General features: G+C 40.6%; 1 protein-coding gene across 1 annotated transcript in view; it reads left to right on the top strand.

The window, feature by feature from the left end:
* The window catches only part of MGAT5 (alpha-1,6-mannosylglycoprotein 6-beta-N-acetylglucosaminyltransferase), a 111,544-nt gene that overhangs the window by 26,924 nt on the left and 64,218 nt on the right, over positions 1 to 20,402 (top strand). Inside the window, exons 2-3 of the mRNA XM_084289622.1 lie at positions 15,024 to 15,414; positions 20,118 to 20,288. Of these exons, the coding sequence (XP_084145748.1) occupies positions 15,177 to 15,414; positions 20,118 to 20,288 (409 nt within the window). The 5' untranslated portion in view covers positions 15,024 to 15,176. The remainder of the gene's footprint in view (positions 1 to 15,023; positions 15,415 to 20,117; positions 20,289 to 20,402) is intronic.

The following is a 20,402-nucleotide window of genomic DNA, read 5'->3' as shown; positions in this document are numbered from 1 at the left end:
CTGGCATGACTGTCTGACAAAAATGCTTGTTGTTCTGTGCATGTTACTTGCACTTCGGCCATGCTTCTATAGTAATGGAAACATTGGCCTTGAAAGAGATTCAGGATTTGTTCTCATTCGTTAATAGTCATAATGATTAAATGTGGAGAATAACATGGCTTTGTCGTTTAATAATAAAAACTGTGAATGAGCATTTTTGGTGATATGTTCTTATACGTAAATCCTGTATTGACCAGTAAGCCTCCATTAAACTAAGAAGTCAGATTTCATGTTCTTGAAACCATGTTCTTCTCCCAGGCTGAATGTGAACACATTTAATTCTTTTTTTTTTTTTTTTTATCTCCCCCAAACTCTACTTTGCTATGATTTCTACAGGGGGAAAAAAAAATGTGAGAAGACTGCCAGTCTCGTTGGCATGACTTCTTCCTGCTCGTTCTTTGTATTGCCGCTCCATCCGCTTGCACCCTCAGCATTTACGTTGCTCGGCTGCTGGGGGCAGGACCTGTCTTGTCCTCAGTGCTGTCAGATGACAAACCCAAGGCTCCTAATCCATATGGAGGATTTGCTGTAATGCAGTAATACAAGTCTGGAGGGGTAAGGCTATAATGCTCAAAACGCTGCATGTGCAATATGACACGGTCACTGGTGTATTCTGGTGAAATCCAGCCACTCCTTGGCTAGGAAATAGCAGTTGTGTGTCTTTCCTTTCTTTCCCTTCCACCTTTTGTTATGCTCTACAGGCTACACAATTGTACGGTTTGATACATTTACATATCTCAAATTTAGCTTTCCAGACAGAAATACACAGACATTAATTACACCTTGACATGAAAAATGTGGGCAGGCTCACGGGGTTTTTGTGTTTCAGAGGAACTGGGGACTCTTCACAACTTTGGAAATTTTCTTCTAAGAAAATGTTTGCATGTTCTCCATGCTTACAGCTACAAATAGCGCTATCGCCAGCAGATGGTAGGTGGTAGGATCAACCTGGTTATTGTCTCACCTAATCATTTCCACCCTTTTAGGTGACATTTCAGTGTTTACTCATCCTCCAAGCTGCCAATTTGTACGATCTGAAATGTAATAGGGGAGAGCGGTTTGATGGTTAGATAACTGTTCCTACTTGTCTCTCTGTTGTGTGTACAAACAGGGAGTTTTGTACTGTGTCCTTTATCTTGTATGTTTGCTCAAAACCTCTTCCATACCATGTCTTTAACGAGCTGATTTCTTCCTTCTGCTTCCATCGGTTGTTTAGTTCAGGCGAATGGATTTGTTTCAATGCAACCTGTAACCAGTCGTGCCTTCCTACAGCCTTTATTATTCCTTTAGCTTCTTTTAATTCTTTTTTTTTCATTGGGAGTGGTACATAAGATTACACAGTCCACTGAGACCTTGGTGTTGCTGCTTCTCCAAGTAGCCTCAGTCAGCTCCTTTTGTTCGTTGGTTGTGTTTTAGGCAGTCCCCTTTGATTTGCTCCTCTTGAGAAATTGAACAAGAGGCCCTTCATTTATCTTTCCAAACCTGAGCATCTGGAATTTTCTTGCCATGTTGAAATGGAACGGTTTCAGTGGAGGAGAAGTAAGGAATGTTAGGGAACAAATTTTTATTTAAAATAAATGGAATTCAGTGGGTGACCTGGTTTGTAGTTATGCAAATGCTCGCTTCAAAAATGAATTCTTGTCAAGGTTCTTGGGGAAAAAAAGTGGGATGTCTTGGTCCCTTTCTCTTTTCTGAAAACTATTTGTTCTCTGAGAACTTTTTCCTTGGAGTTGGCTACAGTGTGGAGAGCTTTCTGTTACTGTTTTCGCTGACGCTTCTCTAAGGCTTGCTGGTTTGCATTTCAAATCTCCCTGATGTTTATTTGCTTGCAGTGTTTGCAGTGTCACTTCAATTATGCTCATAATTTTTTTTTGGCATTTATGCTTCACCCACTGCTAACGTTAGATCTTGAGTAGTTTTGGTTCCCACCTTTGTCCTTCAAACTCTTCCTTTTTCTTCCCTACTCCCTAAAAAGACTGAATTACCAACTAAAGTGGTGAAAAATGCTATCTGACAGGTTATCTTTTCATTATCGTGCAGTTTTAAATGTGGTTTGCTTCTGTACCTTTGTAAAGCACATTTAACAAAGTCCTGTGTGGTTTAGATCTCTGTGCACTTAGGTGAAAATTACTTCTCATGTTGTGCATGTTTGTCAAAATACTCTTAATGCTTTTTTCCCCCTACTAAACTACTTTTTGTAAAGTGATGAAAATGGTTCTGTTTGCTTGTTGATAGTTGCCTCAGAGAGAGCCTGCCTTCGATGGAGAATGAGATGCTTTTAGTTTTATATCTAGTGCATTATAATGCTTAGAAGCTAAATGATGAGAATTACCATTATAACTCCTTTTCTAAAGAAACTGGTGTTATACTGGGTTTTGTCTTTGTTTTGAGAGTGTAGAAAATTGGAGTAATAATTCTCTCCATCTCCTCAAAAGACTGAAATGTCTATTAAATTGGGAGAAAAAGCTTATCTACTAGGTTATTTTTTCATTATCATGCAGAAAAACTGGGGTTTCATTCTGTTTTAATTGAAAACATCAAGGAGCCAGGCCATAATGCAAGGGAAGCACGGTGCAGTTAGTAATGGGAAATAATTGAAGGGGTGCTGGGCACAGACTGGTGCTTGGAGGAAATTGGCAGGAGGAAATTTAAGGGCATCAGCTTTGGGAGTTTCTGTGTGATTTGTCCCTGGCTGTGAAACCTGAGTGGAGCTGCAAGGGGATTTCTGTGGGCTTTTGTGTTCTGCATAATGTGTATGTCTTCCTCCTAGTACTGGGAAATCCAAGCCCATCAGTCTTGATGGTCCAGATTTTCTACTCTACTGCAAAGTGAGGGAGGCCAACAGAGGACACTGCATTTCTGTAGTACCTAAACTGACACCAAGGTACAGAAAATATTTATTTGGGTGCACATACAGTCAGTTGCTCTCTTACTGACTGGGGCAGCTTATTGCAAGTGAAACTCTACCCGTGTGAGGGCCTAACAAGCTGTTCCTTCTTTACTTCAGTGACCTCTGCGTTGTGGTCGTAAATCCTAAGGAGCTGCTGCAGTCAGTACTGGGCACACTGCAAGGATTGAGTCTGTATGCTGGGAAACAACTTCAGCTAATGACACACACGTGCTTGGATAGAATGTTTTCTGTTGGTCATGCAGATAGAAGCTCTCTCTGGTAGAAGTGGCATGAGGAGATAGATTTTGTCTCTTTGGGACCCAAAGCAGAGCTGCGGCTGAAGCTCCGTGAGCAGCAGCCCTAGCAAACAAGCTGTGTACTTTCAGCTGATCGCACCAAACTTGTTGCATCTCTAAGCCAGGTGTTTGGTGGGTTGCTTTTCTGTTGGGTTTGGAGTTTGAAGTTCAGATGCGAAGGGGAAGAGGCAAGGGTGAGATATTTAAATCTTCCTTGATAAAGAAATCTGAACAATCTGATACGTACCACAGTCATCCTTTTCTCCAACAGGATGTGCTTCTTGGTTTGTGCTTATATAAAAGTGCAGAAAGGATGTTATGCAAATAAGTGTTTTTTAGCTTGACACTCACTACGCAGCCACCTGTTAAAACATAACGGTATGGATGAGTCCCAGCACGAGATACGAACGCTTTGCTGCTTGTGGTGAAATGTTTACTAACCAGAAAGCACATTTTGTTACCAAAGGAAAATTTGAGAGCTTGAAAAAGTGAATGTGTATGAACTGTGAGAGTTGGGCAGAGGCTGGTGGTGTTCTAGTAACTGAAACAGCCCAGCTGACTCCTGTAGAAAATTTCACTGTACTTCTGAACTACAGATGCAGGCAAGGCTGGGTTTAAAAGCATGTTCTTTTTTGACTGTTCAGATTTAAGAGTATCAGAAGAACTCTTGACACTCTCGTGAGAACCCTTAACCGAGTCTGAACTCGGTATCACTAGCCATACCAAATTATGTGCTGTCAGACCAGTGAGAGGGGTTCCTTCTCAGAAACCATGGGGAATAGCTACTGGCAGTTGCTGAAGTCTTTAAAGGATGTCTAGTTGTGCCTCTTCTGTCACCTGTGGTTAGATATGTGGATGTGCAGTGTTTCTGAACATCTCTGCCTGCGTAAGTCTGTGCATAAAGCGTTTTGAAGAGGGTGGCTGCTTTGGAACATTTGGAGGCACTGCTCACAGTTCTGAAAAACAAGTGTAAAGGAACTCTAAATTGTTACTGACCGCATGGAAGGAGATCATGTTCACCAATTAATTAATTACTGTGACACTACACCTTGTGGTTTGTGAGATGTAAATGCTAATATGCAATTTGTACTAATTTTTTCATAATCCTGCATGTAAATCTTGAATATCTTCTTGCAGTGCCTCTAGCTCTATTCCCTACTGTTTGCATCCAGCATCACCTTGCTACCTGGGCAGCAACCTTAACACAGACCCGTGATTTCTCGGGCAAAGGTAATGTTGTGTCTCAGCCCTGGTGGCAATGGAGAGCTGTAGAAATAGTTACACTTGTGAACGTAAGATCTTCTTTATTGCATGTATATATTTATACACTAAGGGCCAGATCCTTATGGGGTAAACTGGCATCTGACCATATGAGATGCTTTTTGTTCAGCTGATCCATCAATACAGCAGCAGTACTGAGGAATAGTAATAATGAGGGAGTATCCCCTTATCTCGGAGAATGTATTTACAGAAGGTAAAATCACTGCCTGTGGCTTTCTCAGACAGGAGCTGGTCTGCCTATTCCTCGCTGAAGGTGAAAGCTCTGCCAGCTTTAAGTGTATCAGGAAGCACCAGTAACACCGTGAGCAAACTGTTTCCTTCATTGATGTTTACCGACCCGTTTGTGTGTGGGACTTTATTAGTTATACATCACTAGTTGCCCCTGTAATCTCCTTTTCATCTGTTGGCATCTCAGTCATAATGTTGATTTAATGACACTTAGTGGTTTGCTGTGTTTGCTTTTGTTGGTTTTGTTTTCTCCTGCATCGGCCAGCATGTTCAGTTTGTTAAGCCCTTGTCTTTTCAGGTCACTTCTGCTAGTGCCTTTTCATCTGCTTATGGCGTGTTTGGTTTACTTTGACTTGCATTGAAGTGTTTTGTTGCCTCACCTCCTCATTTGGAGCGTTTGTTTTCCTTCTCGCTCTGTCACCTTTCACTTTCTTGGCTAGCCTAATACTTGATTTTAGTCTTTATTGTAGTGATTTCTTTCTCAGATGTTCAAGTTTTTTTCCCCTTTTTTACTCTTGTTCTCTCTGGCTTTCTTCCTGTATCTGTTATTCTGTAATTGCATCAATTGCTGTGTCAATGAATTGCTGATGATATTTTCCAAGCCTTGCTCATAATTAAAAGGAAGATCTCACCTTCTCTTCTGTGGCTCATATTATCATCCCCGACTTGTTATACTGAAAATGGGAATACAAAATTTATGCCCCTTTGATTTTTCTAGTCTAATTTTCCAGTGAAACAAGGCTCTTCCAGTCATCTTATTTTGTCCCTCGTAATTTCAGAATCAGATGGAATTACTGTGGGACTGCTGGTTACACTTGTGCAGGTCTGTGTAAATTAGCAGCAGGCTCAGAAGACCCTTGCTAGCGCCGCAAGGGAAGACATGGAATCAAAAGAGATGATGAAAAATGCAGGAAGCTAAACTACAGCTTCCTCTTTGAAGTATTTGCATGTTGTTACAATGGTTACCTGGCTGTAAAATGGCCAGTGTGAGATCTGGGCAGCTTCAGCATGCGGCAGGAATTCAGGTAACCCTTTTGATACAGTTGCAGCTCATTCAAACAGAAGCTGTATTCTGGTTTAAGACAGGTTCTGCCTTAGTAAACCTGCAGCTGTAGCCGTTCTGTAACCAAAATGTACCTGAGTAAAGGCCCAGATTCTTGTATTCTTTTTTAGCCTTTGAAGTTGCTACGTGTTTTGTTACTTGAGGGAGTAACTGCAGGTACTTGATTCGAGTTAATTTTCTTGGCAATTCCTGTGGTGAATATCTATGATGTGAATGAGTTTGGTAGTTCAGAGTAGTTCAGGTTGTTTCCAAACATAGGTTCAAATGAGAAGCTTTTAGAAGTGAAGTAATAACCCTGCTAAGAACACTTCGGCTTGTATGGTGGAGTACTCTCGGAGATCACAAATGGGATTCCCCCGTAGTGAAGATATTCTAGGAAGGTACCAAATGCCCTCAAGCTGTGAGCAATTCCTCATTAAGAGGAGTAGGTACAACGCACGGCACTGTCCTGTCCCGTCCCCCCCGGTATTAACCCACACGTGTGGACATCAGATCCTCAAAACCTATCGTTTTATTTTGCAGATCTGCTCCTGTTTTGTTGTGGTACTTGCTAACATAAATCGAGATTTTGACACCTAAGGTGTGCTTTTGGCTGGTACAGACAGGCTTCAGGCTTTGCTTCCTGGTTCATTTCAGGATACCTTCAGTGAGGAAACGTCTTGTGTAAGATCTAACTACCTTCTTTGAGGAGGAAGAGCAAATCCATGATGACTCTGAAATGAAAGCATTTGATACTGTAAATAATTAAATTTGCCAAGATGTTAACATTTGCTTTGGAACTATGCTGCAGAAGGAATAAAGGTTTGCTTTCAGCACTGCAAATGAAGCTACTCTTGCTACCGAACTTTGAATGAGAGCATTGACAACAGCCTCAGCAGAGCATGCTCTGGAAAGGATGCCTTTCCAGTAATTTAGATGATTTATAAAAAGCATTGAGGCTTTGAAGAAAGTTCATTACCCAAAGCATCATCGTGCTGTGGACCAGAACCAGCAAGCAAAATGGCTTTCTTGAGTAATAATAGATGGTGGCTATCTAAAGGACCTGAAAACTTGGGAGGGAGAGAGGCTAAAAAAGATGCATTGTTAATGATGGGCTATAAGCAACAAAGAGCTGTCTGGGTTCTGCATCTGTCCTTACATACCAGTAGGTTCCCAAAATGCTCCATTATGCAGAATAGCAGCTTAGAAACCTGTGTCGCTTGCTAGGGCTTCTTAAAATTATTTCCTCTGTGTGTGTGCATGCGTTTGTGTGTCCTCTCCCTCCCCCTCTCCCTGCCTGGCAGCAGTCTCAATTTGAGAGAGCAACAAAGCGATAATACAGATTTACTTGCCTTATGCTGCTTGACTGTGCTGGCTGTTTTCTACATTTAATTTTTTTTTTCACTTAGTTCTGTAAGGGCCACAGCTGAAGTATTCCTCTGAGTTTGCCAGTACAAGCTGTTCTACAGCTGTCTAGGGATGTTGGAAAAAGGGAGGCTGTTTTCCACCTACTTAAAATAGTTCCTAAGTTTTGTGCCCTACACAATATGAAGTAAAGCTCGTATTTGTGCAGAGGAAGCTGTATAGTTTATTACATCTTAAAGATAATTGGACAGCTCTGTCTTGTGTGACTGCAGTTTTCGAAGTGGGCTTTTGGGATGTGTGCAGACCTACACGTATGCCCCTTTAAACATTTTGATAGTGGGATTGCAATGTTTCTGGTACGACGTTAGAGTTTAACAAAAAGCAAGTTTTGTAGCCCTGTTGCTGTTGCTGATTCAGCAACACTGCAGCCCCTCATCTGCTAGGACGGGACAGACTGCCTTTTAGTGCTAAGTAGAGCTGATCTCCCTGCTCCAAAATGTTACTTAGAAAGAGAAATAAGAACCATTAGCAGCGTTAATTTTGAGTGCTCATCTAATTGTGTCAGCAGTTGGTAAATACCAATGCTTATAAACAGGGTGTACACAGGCGGCATGGGATATATGTTGGAATGTTTTGCTGTTTTACTAAGTTTTACTAACTTTCAAATGAGATTGCAATTTGTTTCCTATCTAATCTTTTCCCATAATAAAGAAAAGGCCTTAAATACAGAAACTAGAGAATAATCAACAGCGCTGTCACTTCCAAATGGGCGACTGTTGAAACTTTAATTCCATTAAATTCTGTGCTTCGGGGATGCAGCTCGTATTCTCAACCATTTGTCTAACCACATAAATTGGAATGTGTTCAAAACGCTTGCCAAGAACAAATCTGTAGGAAGAGATGTTATACTTTGACCCAGGTTCAACGTGTTCTAAAGCAACGAGAAATAAATATTTCTGAAGACTTATTTAATGCTCAGCTAGGGGAAAAAACAATTTATGATCTGATACGCACTTTTGCTCAGTAGCACACACACATTAATTTCCTATGCATTTCTTTCTACTTTTTCTCTATTTTAACCTGAGTCTCCTGTCTTTTTGTCTTGGTGTGACCTTTATGGAAAGCTTGGATGTATAATCCTGTAGCTGCAATTTATTGAAAGCCAGCTTAATAAGAATTTCTTTCATGTTTTGATTATCCTGCATCCCCTGCAAATGATAAGAACTTGAAGTAAGTTAATTTTCTTGCAGAGATGTATTAATTCTTCAGCATCTTTTGTTGTCTAAAACTTTTCCAATAAGATGTAGTAAGCATCAACATGTTTGGATCTTTTCTTAAATCTTGAACTTTCTCAGTTGCCTGCATGGGGTCCGGCACGATTGCCAGAGGCCGCATTTAGCCTGTTGGCCATCAGGTTGATGAGAGATGGTAGTTGGGCATCCACATCGATGAGAGCTTTTTTGCTGAACACAAAGCACTTTTTGACTTTGCTCTGTGAGCTGGACAGGGCTGCTGTTGAGAGCTGCTTGTTTTTCTCTTGGACAGACCGCAAGATGTGATGTAACAGGCGGAGTTGTGGTTAATAGCGGTGGGAGAGACGGGGGCCTGGAGTGTCTGCTCGGTGCGTGAAATGAGCTAACGATTCCATTTTTCTGTAATAAACATTAGTTCCCAGAGTGCAAAGTAGTTTGGGTGCTTTGATTATCAGCTGAATTCAATTCCATTTTTCATTTAAAATATTTTCTGAATAAGTTCAAAGCAATTTTTGTTAGCTCCTCCAGCTTCAGCTACACTCTCTGACCCATGGAGGCGGGAGAGAATTCCCCGAGCCCAAGCTGCACACACAGGACTGCTGTGTAATAACCGAAGGCATTTTGCTCATAGGCTTGGAGAATTTCCAGGTGATCTAAAAACTGTGAGACTGTGTTTCTCAGCAAGTGCCAGCGTTATGCCTCTCAGTGGTCATAATTCAGCTGTAAGTTCCAGAATGGTGTACGAGGATGTCGTGTGTTAGGCTTTGAGTTGGATGTCACCTTTTGGGTAGGTGCAAAGAGGGGAAGACAAAAAGGTGTGTGCTTGGATCAGAAAAATTCTGATCCATGATTCCTGTTTCTTAAATTCATTAAAATTAATGAAGTGACTTAAGGTTTGCCCGTTGAGTTATGAGGGACTCTTTAAGGCAAGAAAATATGACCCATGCATACTTCTTTGTTGATTTTAGGGATGTTTTCTAAGTCTTAGAATGACTGGGGCTCACAGGCTCTGTTTTTCAGTTACTTCCTCCTATATATAACAAAAAAGTAACTATTTCCTAATCTCTTGATCACCATGCTGACATCCCCAAATGTCATTTTTTCAGTGAGAAAATGATATTTCAGGAATCTTGTTTTAATGCAATGACAAGATAAATGTTATTAATGTACCCTGCAATTTGCCTGTAAATGGCTGCAAACATTTAAATTAATTTTGTTCAAGGTTAGGGATATTTCTGGTTTTCTGAACTTTGAGGAAGTCTTCCAATTCCTAATCCTAAAATTAATTCAGGTTTTTGATCTGTAAGCACTGTTATTAAAAGACTGGAATAGGTTTTGGTTATGACCTTAAATTCATTGTCTGGAATGTCTTTAGTCCGTAAGAGTTATTTGAACCGTAAGAATTTCAGTCTGTAAGGATTTTTTCATATGGATTTTCTTGTAGCCTTTTTTTCCCTATTTAACATGTGTGGGTTAAAAACAATGGGATCACACAAAATTCCTTGTCACATCTTTCTTCCATGTCAAATTTTCAGTTCTGAGCTTCTCTGGTATTGATACTAAAGATATTTTGAGCTGTAGGTCAACTGTCTGAGCGGTATTCTTTCGTTGGCTTGTTCATCAACTGTGTTTTGATGCATTTCCCTTTGCTCTGGCCAGTCCATGCTCCAAACATGCCAAAGCTGGCGTGCATCTTCACGTAAAACAAGAATGGTCTCTGATCTAATGAACTCCTTTATGAGTTCTTTAAAGACAGAGCAGGTACAGTAAAACGTTGAATTACGCAGTATAAGAAGATACGAGGTGCATCTTACTGATCAGAAAACATCTGGAAAACTGTGCAATATAAAATTGGTTTAATTAGTGAGTTCGGAGAGGGTTTTAGGTAGGATGCTGGAGGATGGCACTTAGCAGTGAGTGCTCAGTGTGAAAGAGCAAAGAGTAATGGTTGGGACACTGCATGATGGCTGAAGCATGTAGATTGATCCCTCTGCACAGTTTTGGGAAAAACAGGCTTTCTGCATGCTGGAGAGTGTCCTGTATCCTCCTCTTCTATCTTGGCTCTGGTTTACTGTGTGTTTGTGGGGAGGTTTGCCTTTGTCATCACTTCTTTGTAAACATTCCTCTTTGTCTTTCCTCCCTGAAATACCAAGGTAAGCAAACAACACGAAAAGCAGAATGACAATGTATGTTATGTGGGACTAAACTGCAGAAAATGCTGTGCTTGGTAGAAAATTGGAAACATTTTGGAGTGCTCTGTGAAATCACAGGCCCACATGGGGAAATGCTGCTTGAGTTGCCACCCAAACTGTTTCTAAGTGGAGAAATTTATTTTTGAAAGTGCAGGCAAGCTGCTTGCTCAAGATGCAAATTTACTTCTTTATGGCATCTTATCAATTCCTCTCCAACTTTCTTCCCACCGCCTCCTGCCAATTTCTACTACACACACACATATATATGCGTGAAAGCAAACATGCCCCCCCGTCTAAAAAACAAACTCGGAGTATTTATACTCCTACTCTCCCTCAGTCCATCTGGCCTGCTTCTCCTGTTGTGCCCCGGTGGTGTTCTGCTTTTCTCACTTGGTGGTGTTGCATCCCAAATTGCCGCTTCGGGAGCAGCGTGCGGTGCCCTTTCAGCTGTGGAGGGGGGTGAGAGAGGAGAAGCAGTGACATCTGTCAGCTAGAAGAAAGGAACCAGCTGGCGGGAGCATTGCTGAAAATAAAGTTGAGCAGTAGGAAGAACAAAACTCAGGCTCCGTAGTTCAGATGAGGAAATGTTGTTATGCCTTCTTTTATATACTAAGGAACCTAAATTGTACCCCTACTAAAAGCATGCGTAAACATTGGTTACTAGACAAGGCTGGGATAGTTGCATGAATTTTCAGCTCCCTCTCCCTCCTGAGATGCTGGCATTGTCTTTGAGGGACGTAGAGGATGTGTGCAGCTCCAGTGAGCTGCAAACCTTGCGTTTGCCTACTTGGGTTAGCACTGCAGGCTTTGCTAGCTGCTTCTGCGCCTTTCAGATCTGTGTGCCTTGTCTGTTACAGGACTGATCCCAGCAGAATTAGGAGAATTTATTTTTGGGGTGGTTCAAGTGTATGACCTTAACAGTTGAAGTAAATTAAGTGATTAGTTGTTGGAATCAGCGGGCTAAATGATCTGGCTGCGTTAGTGCTCTTGTCAGGGAAACCACCGGGTTGGTGCTGGGAGTTACTTTGCTGTCAGGTTTCTCCCGAAGTCTTGTGAAATGGGTTATTGCGGAACTTACCTCTTGGAAGAACGAACAAAAAGCAGCTGCTGGAAGCTCTCAGTGGGTCCTGAGGCTGCAGTGCTCTTCCTCTGCTTCTGCGACCCCGCCAGGCTGGGAGGGCAGCGTGCTGCCCTTTGCAGATATGGAGTGAACCTTTTGCTGTGCCTGCTGTCTGCCCCCTGCTTGGTGGTGTGAAGATGGTCAGCAACTAAAAGAAAAAAAAAAAAAGGGGGGGAAAAAAAAAACAACCAAGAAGTATGACTGCGTGGATTCAGTTGTGGTGAGATTTGGCTGGCTGCAGTTGAATTTGAGGAAGAACAAAACCATTCTTTATTAGTGTTGTGGTTCGTTTTTTTGCTTAGCCTGGTATGTTTTTTCACTTCCACCCTGTTTTTCACGCTCAACTTGTAGTTTTGGTACAGTAGGTGCTCCCAGGAATTCAGAGGGGTCGTCTTTCTAACAGTTTCCCGTACAACTTCACAACTATGACATAGCCAGTTCCTAGAGGGGTGCTGGAAGTATTTCAGGAGTTGTGCTGGAGTGAGAGCACCTCTTTCCAAGCCCCAAGGAAGGGGGACGCAGTCCCACATTCTGCATTAGCACGTACAAATCTGTTTGCAAATCCTCTTCAGCTACTGCTTAACATTGTGCACTTTGGAGAACAGGCGAGGTCGGAGCAAAGAGCATCAGCTCCTTTCAGGGGACTTATAAAGGGGGAGGTGGGGAATAGGGAAATAAGCTGCCACCTACAGCTTGCCATTGGCTTACTTGATATGGGCAGAGAAATAACTAGTCAGCAGGCATGGCCAAAGTCCGTGAGCAATTATGATGGGCACGCGTGCATTTATAACTTCACCTGTGGCTCACTTCAGTCACTCATTAATTTCTTGCTAGAACAGCAGCATGGGAACATCTCTGATATTTCTGTCTCCATGCCCTTCACCTATCTCTTGATGTCTTCTGACCGATGTCTGTTTAGATACCGTATGTGTCGTCGTAAGTACGTGGCAGTCACTGCCCGTGGAATAGTTGTGTTGTCATCAACGTCTATCAAAGCTAGGATTAAACATACACCAAGGCCAGCACAGGCATGCAGTCCAGCCAAGGAAGGAGCCTGAAGCCCAGAGTCTTGTCCTGTGTGCTCTGAAAGCCTTCCTGCCCACCAGCAGTGCTGTAAGTTGATGAGCTGCACAAATACTGCCTGGTCATCTCGGTGCTACTCGCTGGAATTGCTTTAATGGCAGCAAAAAATAGGGCTGGATGTGGGGAGTAATTTCTCTGTTTTTCTTAGGGAAAAACCTTCACATTTCCTGACTGCCTTCTTACCATTTGGGGGTGTGTTTAAGGCTCTTTTTCTGATTGTTGATGAACAGAATAAAGAAGTCAACAGCTGTATTTAAGTAGGTAATGCTCATAGGTTAGACAGATGTTTATAATCATCCTTGGTTTTCCTCTAGAACTTAAATAAAATTGTGGGATACTTGCATTATTTTGTAATTGATATTTTTAATGTTCTGTGTGCTTTTGCTAACAATGTTTTATGAACAGTTGTTTAGGGCTTGTCTGTTAAAACAAGGGTGGTGGTAGCTTTACCTTCTTGTTCAATATTTAGTTTGTTGCATAAAGCTGATAATTGGGAACAAAATGTTGACTGTTCTAACCACAGATCTTATTGCTGCAGAGGATGCTGTCAGTTCTTAGGTGAAATTAAGTCACTGAAGGGATTCCTGATGGATATTAGGTATTTCATTTCCAAATTGCAATGCTGTTTTAAACAACAATCTTCTGTATTTTTTTCACATCAGATGTTGTCAGAGAATTAGTAAAGCATTCAATTTTTAGTGAAATAAGTGTTGCACTTCTCAGACAGCCCAAGAACGTCCCAAGACTATAGCTAAATAAACCAAAAGAAGTGAAACTTCCTTCTGCTGTTTCTCAGAAAATTCACTTAAGTTTATGAAGAGCAGCATTAATCCTTTGTAATCTTTTTTTCCATGAACTCGTGATTCATTTTTCTGCACCATTCTTCCTTAAGCAACAGATGGCTTCAAATTGTTCTTTTAGCAGCAAAGACGCCCGGTGCGGTTACTCCTCTTCTGCTTCCAGTTCTGTGTAACAACACACTTCCACAGGCAGTGGTCATCAATAAACGCACGCAGAAGTCATGGTGGAAGTCAGGTAGTCCAGGGGTATTTCTGTCCCTCTGCAGAACCCCTAGCTGGACTGAAAGGGGAAGATCTAAAGGGAATTTTTACAAAAGCAGAGTGCTGCTAGCAGGCATCTGTGTAATTATCCTATTAAATGAGAGTAACATCTGCATTATCTGGGCAAGTGCAGAATGGGAGGGAACATTGTTTTCTAATCCTGTCTGGGAGCATTATGAAGTTAAAAGGATCGCATTTTACCAAATCCGTGTTTTAACACGATAGCTTACACTTAATTACCTTTTAATTACCTTTCTTCTCTTGTAGGGTTTTATGCTAAGGACCCTGCCTCTAGCCCTCATCACAGAGCTTTCCTTGCCTTTGGGTAGCTTATGCCAGGTTTTATTTTTGAGTTCACCATGAAAAGATGGTCCTACTGTTTGTCTTGAAGGCAGTTAGCCAACTTTTTTCCTTAGTGTGGAAAAGGCTCCGAGAATATTAATTTTTATATACAAAAGACGTGTTGTAGCATTCAGAGGGACGTGTGTGGAATTTAGCTGCAAAGTGCAAACTCATTGGACTCCATTTTATGAATAAGGAGTAATGATACATGGCAGAGGCCACACAGGAGCAAGAAGAGATTATTTCAGCCTTCTGACTCCTTGCAATGTAAGCCAGGAGAGTGGATTGGTTTAAATAATGTAGACTTCTTTTTTTTTTTGCTCTTTACCCCTGAGGGAGTCTGATTTCCTGATCATCTATCTAGCCATATGCCATAGCTCTTGCCAGGAACTCCTAACAGTGTCACTGCCAGCTAAAATTACGTGTTTTCTGAGAACTGAATTATGTTAAGAATTGTCTTAAATTGCTGCATTGGCAACATCACAAAGTTTTTTGTGTACGCACACAGGGGAGGAAAAAAAAATGTTAAAGCAGCATTACCTTGAAATTCAGCTTGGAAACAGCTTCAAGCATTGAATTTGGTCCAGGTACTGAGAGGTGTTCTTCACCTGCTCAGGCGCATCACTCTTTGTTCTTTTTCCAGGGCTTTTCTTGGCTTGTTTGTGCTCTAATATAGTACAATATTGATATGTACAAACTAAACATTTACAAAAAAAAAAAGCATATTGTCTACTCTTGTTTTATACTAGTTACAATGGAGACCTAGTAAAGCTGGTAAAAATTCCTAGTATTTTGTGTTAACTGTGCTACTTTTCTTTCCTCTTTCAACAGGATGGAACTGAGATACAGATACACGTTGACTAAGGAGTTGGAATAAGATTGAGTCCTGCTCTGTGATCTGTATATACCCGGACCATGAACTTGCTCTTTGGCTTTATGCTTTAGGACCCTTTGTAGTAACTCTGTAAGAAGCTGTTGGGAATCATGGCATTCTCTCCATGGAAGCTGTCCTCTCAGAAACTTGGCTTTTTTCTGGTGACTTTTGGTTTTATTTGGGGAATGATGCTTCTGCATTTTACTATTCAGCAGCAAACACAGCACGAAAGCAGTTCAGTCCTGCGTGAGCAAATTTTGGATCTCAGCAAAAGATACATCAAAGCATTAGCTGAAGAAAATAAAAATGTGGTTGATGGGCCTTATGTCGGAACAGTGACAGCATACGGTAAGCGTGTGTCCTAGATTATGTGATAATCTGATAAAGGGTTTTTCGAAGTTGTCCAAACATTGTACTTCCTAATGCTGCTCAGTTGACAGTACTTCATACTGTGGGTTTTCTGCACAGATGGAGAGAACGTTCTTTACTTGTAAGTTACGAAGTGGGACAAAATTTAAATTTTCAGTCATTTGGGAATGAAGTTATCAGCTAATTTTTAATTTTTTTTTTTTTTTTTTACTGCATCCGTCTAGTAACAGTGTCTGTTATGCCTCAGGTTATTTGTTAGAACTTGATTTAGAAAAATGTGTGGTTTTGCTGTTCTTGAGAACCTTGGGAAGCTTTTCAGTTTACATGTCAGTGATTTAAAAAATTCCTTCTGGAAAAATAACTTCCCTCAGCGATAAAGCAGAGACCTGCAATGTTTATTTTTCCTCTTTTCCATTGCACTTCTGTGTCCAGTCAATTTACCTAACATTTAAGATTATGGATGTGGCCTAAGCTTACTGTTAAGCTTGAATACGTCATATTTACCTCAGGGTAGAAAACTTTCTTTCATGAGTTTCAGTGCTTGTCTGGCAGTTACTTCTGCATAGTGGGTTGTAATGCTTCCCCCCCTCCATTTCATACTACATGGCAGTTCAGTTTGTGTTTATGTGAGAAAACATGAAAGAAAGAAATTCATGGTGTGTTACAAGAAAACGTCATAAAAAAATATATTTAATTTCAAGTGAGGTGAGGTCCCTTTTTAATCTGATAGAATCTGATTGATTTTTAAGCTCACTTTCTTTCCTACTTACCCGTGCCCTTTCAGACTATCTGGAGAATTAATTGCTAATTAGTCATCTTGATGTCTTTCTTTTAATATTTGTCTTGATATTTTGCTATAGAAAATCATCTGTTTTTTGTAGGCTTAAAAAGGAATGAAGGTTAGGGTGCAGCAGATCAAAGCTGCACTTTTTTTCTGTTGTTTTCCTCTTTGCATATAATGAAAATATCATGCTGGGATGTCATCTTGTTTCTGTTACCACTTCTCTTAAAAAAAAAAAGTTTGTATGACGATGCTTTTTTGTAAGGCTGATATTGTTGTCCCTGACGTAGCTAACAATTAGATTGCTTTGTTGCTTAAATAACGAGCATTCCCTATTCTTCAGTTCCTCAGTAACTTCTACTCATCTGTGACTTCACTTTGATCTCTACTGCTATTGTAATCTTACGGAGCAACACAAGCAAAACAGAGAGGTGCTAGATAAATATCTGGATTGAATATCTCCAAGCACATAGAGGTCCCTAAAGGATTCACAGAATCAGGGAATGGTTGAGGTTGGAAGGGACCTCTGGAGGCCACCTTGTCCCAGCACCCTGTAGGGCCCACCCAGCACCACATCCAGGTGACTTCTCAAGACCTCCAAGGTGGGACACTCCGCAGCCTCTCTGGGCAACCTCTGCCAGTGCTCTGTTACCTGCACAGGTGGCAGATGGAAGCTCTTGTGTTCTGGGTGGTGCCCATGGCCTCTTGTCCAGGTGGGGCCTCACCAATGGTGACAAGAAGGGAAGGGTTGCCTCTCTTAACCTGCAGTTACATTGTTTGCATAGTTTTTAAAAAAAAAATAAAAACTATCTAATACATAACCGTTATCAATATCCCCTTATCTTGTAAGGTTGCTTGATTTTAGGTGAATTGAAGAAAAAAAGAAATAAAGCAGAACAATATATTCCTCCAGAAGTTGAAGGGTAACTGCGTGAATCCGTGCCCTAGCTAGGATATCCTTAAGCTAAGCTCCCCCTGCAATTTTTTTGCCTGTGACTTTCATTTCCTGCTCCAAGTCCTGCTGTGGAATACATTGACTTGCTGCCAAATAGTGGTCAGGTTCCCCAGGAGAAGTTAACAGCATTTGAAGGTGGGAGAAATAACTCTGTAACACTTCTGTAAGTTACAGCTGAATCTTGCAGAGAAATTTCAAGGTCTACAGCTAAGAAGAATTTGCAATTTAAAGACAAGTGTAGACAAGCATTTTTCAAATTAAGGAGTTTTGAAGGATGTAAAATCATGGTAATATATGTATTTAAAATGCTAGTGGGAAAGGCGCTATGGGGAGCGAATGGCACCATATGAAATAATGCTGCATTAAACTGAGTAAGATAGTTAGTCTGTCTTCGTTAGTGCACCAAATGATTTATTAATAGCAAATTATCAGGTTAGCTGTTCAGAAATAAACCCATTAATGTCTAAGGTTAGTGATAGTGTGTAGAAGTTGGTTCATTATTCCATGACAACTGCCCTTGCTATTTGGCCTTTTTATTTCTTGTAATCCTCTGATTGCTATTAGTGAACAGGCTTCGTGATTCCTGTGTGCAGGCTCCAAGTTTGCTTGATTTTGGCCACTTTTACCCGCACAACAGATTTTCAGTCACTCATTAATCTTGATTGCATAGCTTGTTTTCTTTCTTTTGCTTTCTACTATATTATCGGCCTGTCAGGTGGATCAAACATCTTCATTTAAAAAGCTGTATTCCAAATATAAATGAGTATTAGTTTTTTATAACAGTAAAGAGTTGTTTTACACAATTTTTTTTAGAGTCTCTGCTTCTGCCTTCCCCTTCTCAAACTGGCCTTCAGTTGCTTTTTTGTTCTAGGAAGCAGTCTCTTACCTCCATGTTTCAGCATTAGGGTTAAAAAGTTTCAGTATCAGGGTTAAAAGATTACAAGTTTCAGCTGTTTTTCACTTGATGCTCCGTCTGTGCCTTTGTGTACTGTGTTTCTTCCTCACTGTTTCCTGAATTTTTTGTACTACCATTTTTTCTTAGATTTTCCTTCTCTCTACCATGGTTTTGTTGATCTTAAGTCCCTCCTCCACACTTCGCTTTTCTTCTGCACACTACTATCCCATTAAGTAACTTCTGGACTCTGACTGAATCGTTTGGTTTTCATAAATGCTTCTTTTATTTGTTGCACCACATCAATATTTAAAATTGTGTAAAGGCACTGTATTATTAGCACTTAAGGTTCCACATTCTGATCTTTAATGTAGACTAAAGAAAACACACAATCACAAAGAAAAATACATTCTTTATGGCTCCATGGAAGAAATGTAACTCCTTTGCTAGAAAAAAATAAATAACTAAATAAGCTTTCTAAATGCAGTAGCCTTCTCTTATTTACTCTCACATTTGCACAAGAATTGAGCTGTCCCTAAGAAAAACAATAAGGAGCACAAAATCTCTTATGGCAAAACTGCAGCTGATACCAGGGCAGATGAATCCCTTCAGGTGTATGGAGGAATTTTTTATTGCAGATCAGAAAGCTGTTTGATTTTAAATTTGTGGAAAGCAGAAAGTGTATTATACAATGTACACGTAATTATTTTATGTAATTAAATGGGAAAATAATGTAAATTCATCATACCAAATTCTTTAATCATGAGACAAGTAAACGAACAAAGAACAGTACTTCTCTTTCATCTTATTTGGCTTGTTGCCACTTTAATTAAAGTGTAGTATTATAGCGGTCTATCTCCCTCCCTCCCCCCCGTTGCCCACAGTTCTTTTAGCTTACCCACATGTCTGTTACTTTAAGAAAACTGAACAAAAGAACTAGAAAACAAAAAATCAGGAAACATTTGCTTGGTTGTCATATGGATATGCAAACTCCTACTGCTGTTTGTTGCTTTCCATGCAAAGTGAAGTGCCACTTCTGATCCAACAGATAGGTACAAACAGATAAGTAGAAACAATCGCCAGCACAATGAACGAAAGAAATGGGTGATTTTTTTGTGTTTTGGATATACAACAGAAAGTTTGGACTTCAGCACTGTGTGCCAGTGCAGAACCTGATTGTGGTGGAATAGATGCAGGAGAAGGTTTCGATACTGGCCGAAAGCTGTCCCCTCTTTTGGGAGTGGCATTGTGGTTTCCAAGTGACTGAGAGTCTTACAGAGCATTAAATTCTGTTCCTCTGATGGCACTTGAATATGGATTAAGGTCTTGCTATTGGAGTAGTTGGGAAATATGGCAAGGACTTCCCTGCCAGATACCTCAATCAAGTCTAATGCCTGCTTTGCTTTTAAATTCAAGTACTTTGTCCTTGATTTCTCCTTTTTTCCTTTCTACTTGATGCTTAATTTTGATAGCTCCAGCTGATTCTGGTAGATTCAATGAGCAGTTTTGCAAAATTGAAATGATTTGTGCCCCATGTGTTTGTGCTGGAGTGAAGCTCTTTCATTTTGCTTAAGACATCCCAAAACCCACCAGCAACGTGTAGGTATTGCATTAGAGGTGGGCAGCAGGTGTTTGTGTGTCTGTGCAAAGTTCCACCACAGTACCTGAAGGCAAGTGGTAGGTGCTTGTAAGATGCAGCCATTCATTGTTATTTAAGCAACATACTATTACTTGAGCTACTACAAAGCAAGTTTTTTTTTTTTATTTTTCTTCTATGGTTATACCCACATGGGTGCACATTTCCCCCTCGAGTGTAGCATGCATACATGAGTTGCAGTGTGCTTTATAAAATGCATAGAAAGACCAGTTCCACATCCAGGGAAACTTATACCTGAGGCTCAACAAAGTAGGGAACGTTAGAGCACAAAACTGCTAATGACAAAGACTTGCACTGATTGTGTGTGTGTGTATTTCAGTCTCATTCTTGTCTCTATTTTTTTGGTTCTTATAGCATGCATTGCATTATTAAACATAACTTCCTTTTTCACTTATAGATTTGAAGAAAACGCTTGCTGTCTTGTTGGATAATATCTTGCAGCGCATTGGGAAGCTAGAGTCCAAGGTGGAAAATCTTGTACTGAATGGAACAGGAGCAAACTCTACCAACAATACTAGCACCACTCCTGCTCCCAGCTTAGGAGCAGTCGAAAAGCTTAATGTAGCAGGTGGGTATGGCAGCACATGTGGGCTGTTTAATCTGTATTTTCTCTCTCTATGCAATAATATGTTTTTTGAGTTAAAGAAATTTGAAGTATCTTAAACAGAATTCAAAAGTCTAG

The sequence above is a fragment of the Netta rufina genome, assembly GCF_964035555.1.
Source record: "Netta rufina genome assembly, chromosome: 6".
In the NCBI taxonomy this organism is placed as follows: domain Eukaryota; kingdom Metazoa; phylum Chordata; class Aves; order Anseriformes; family Anatidae; genus Netta; species Netta rufina.
This window is presented reverse-complemented; position numbering and strand designations above follow the sequence as displayed.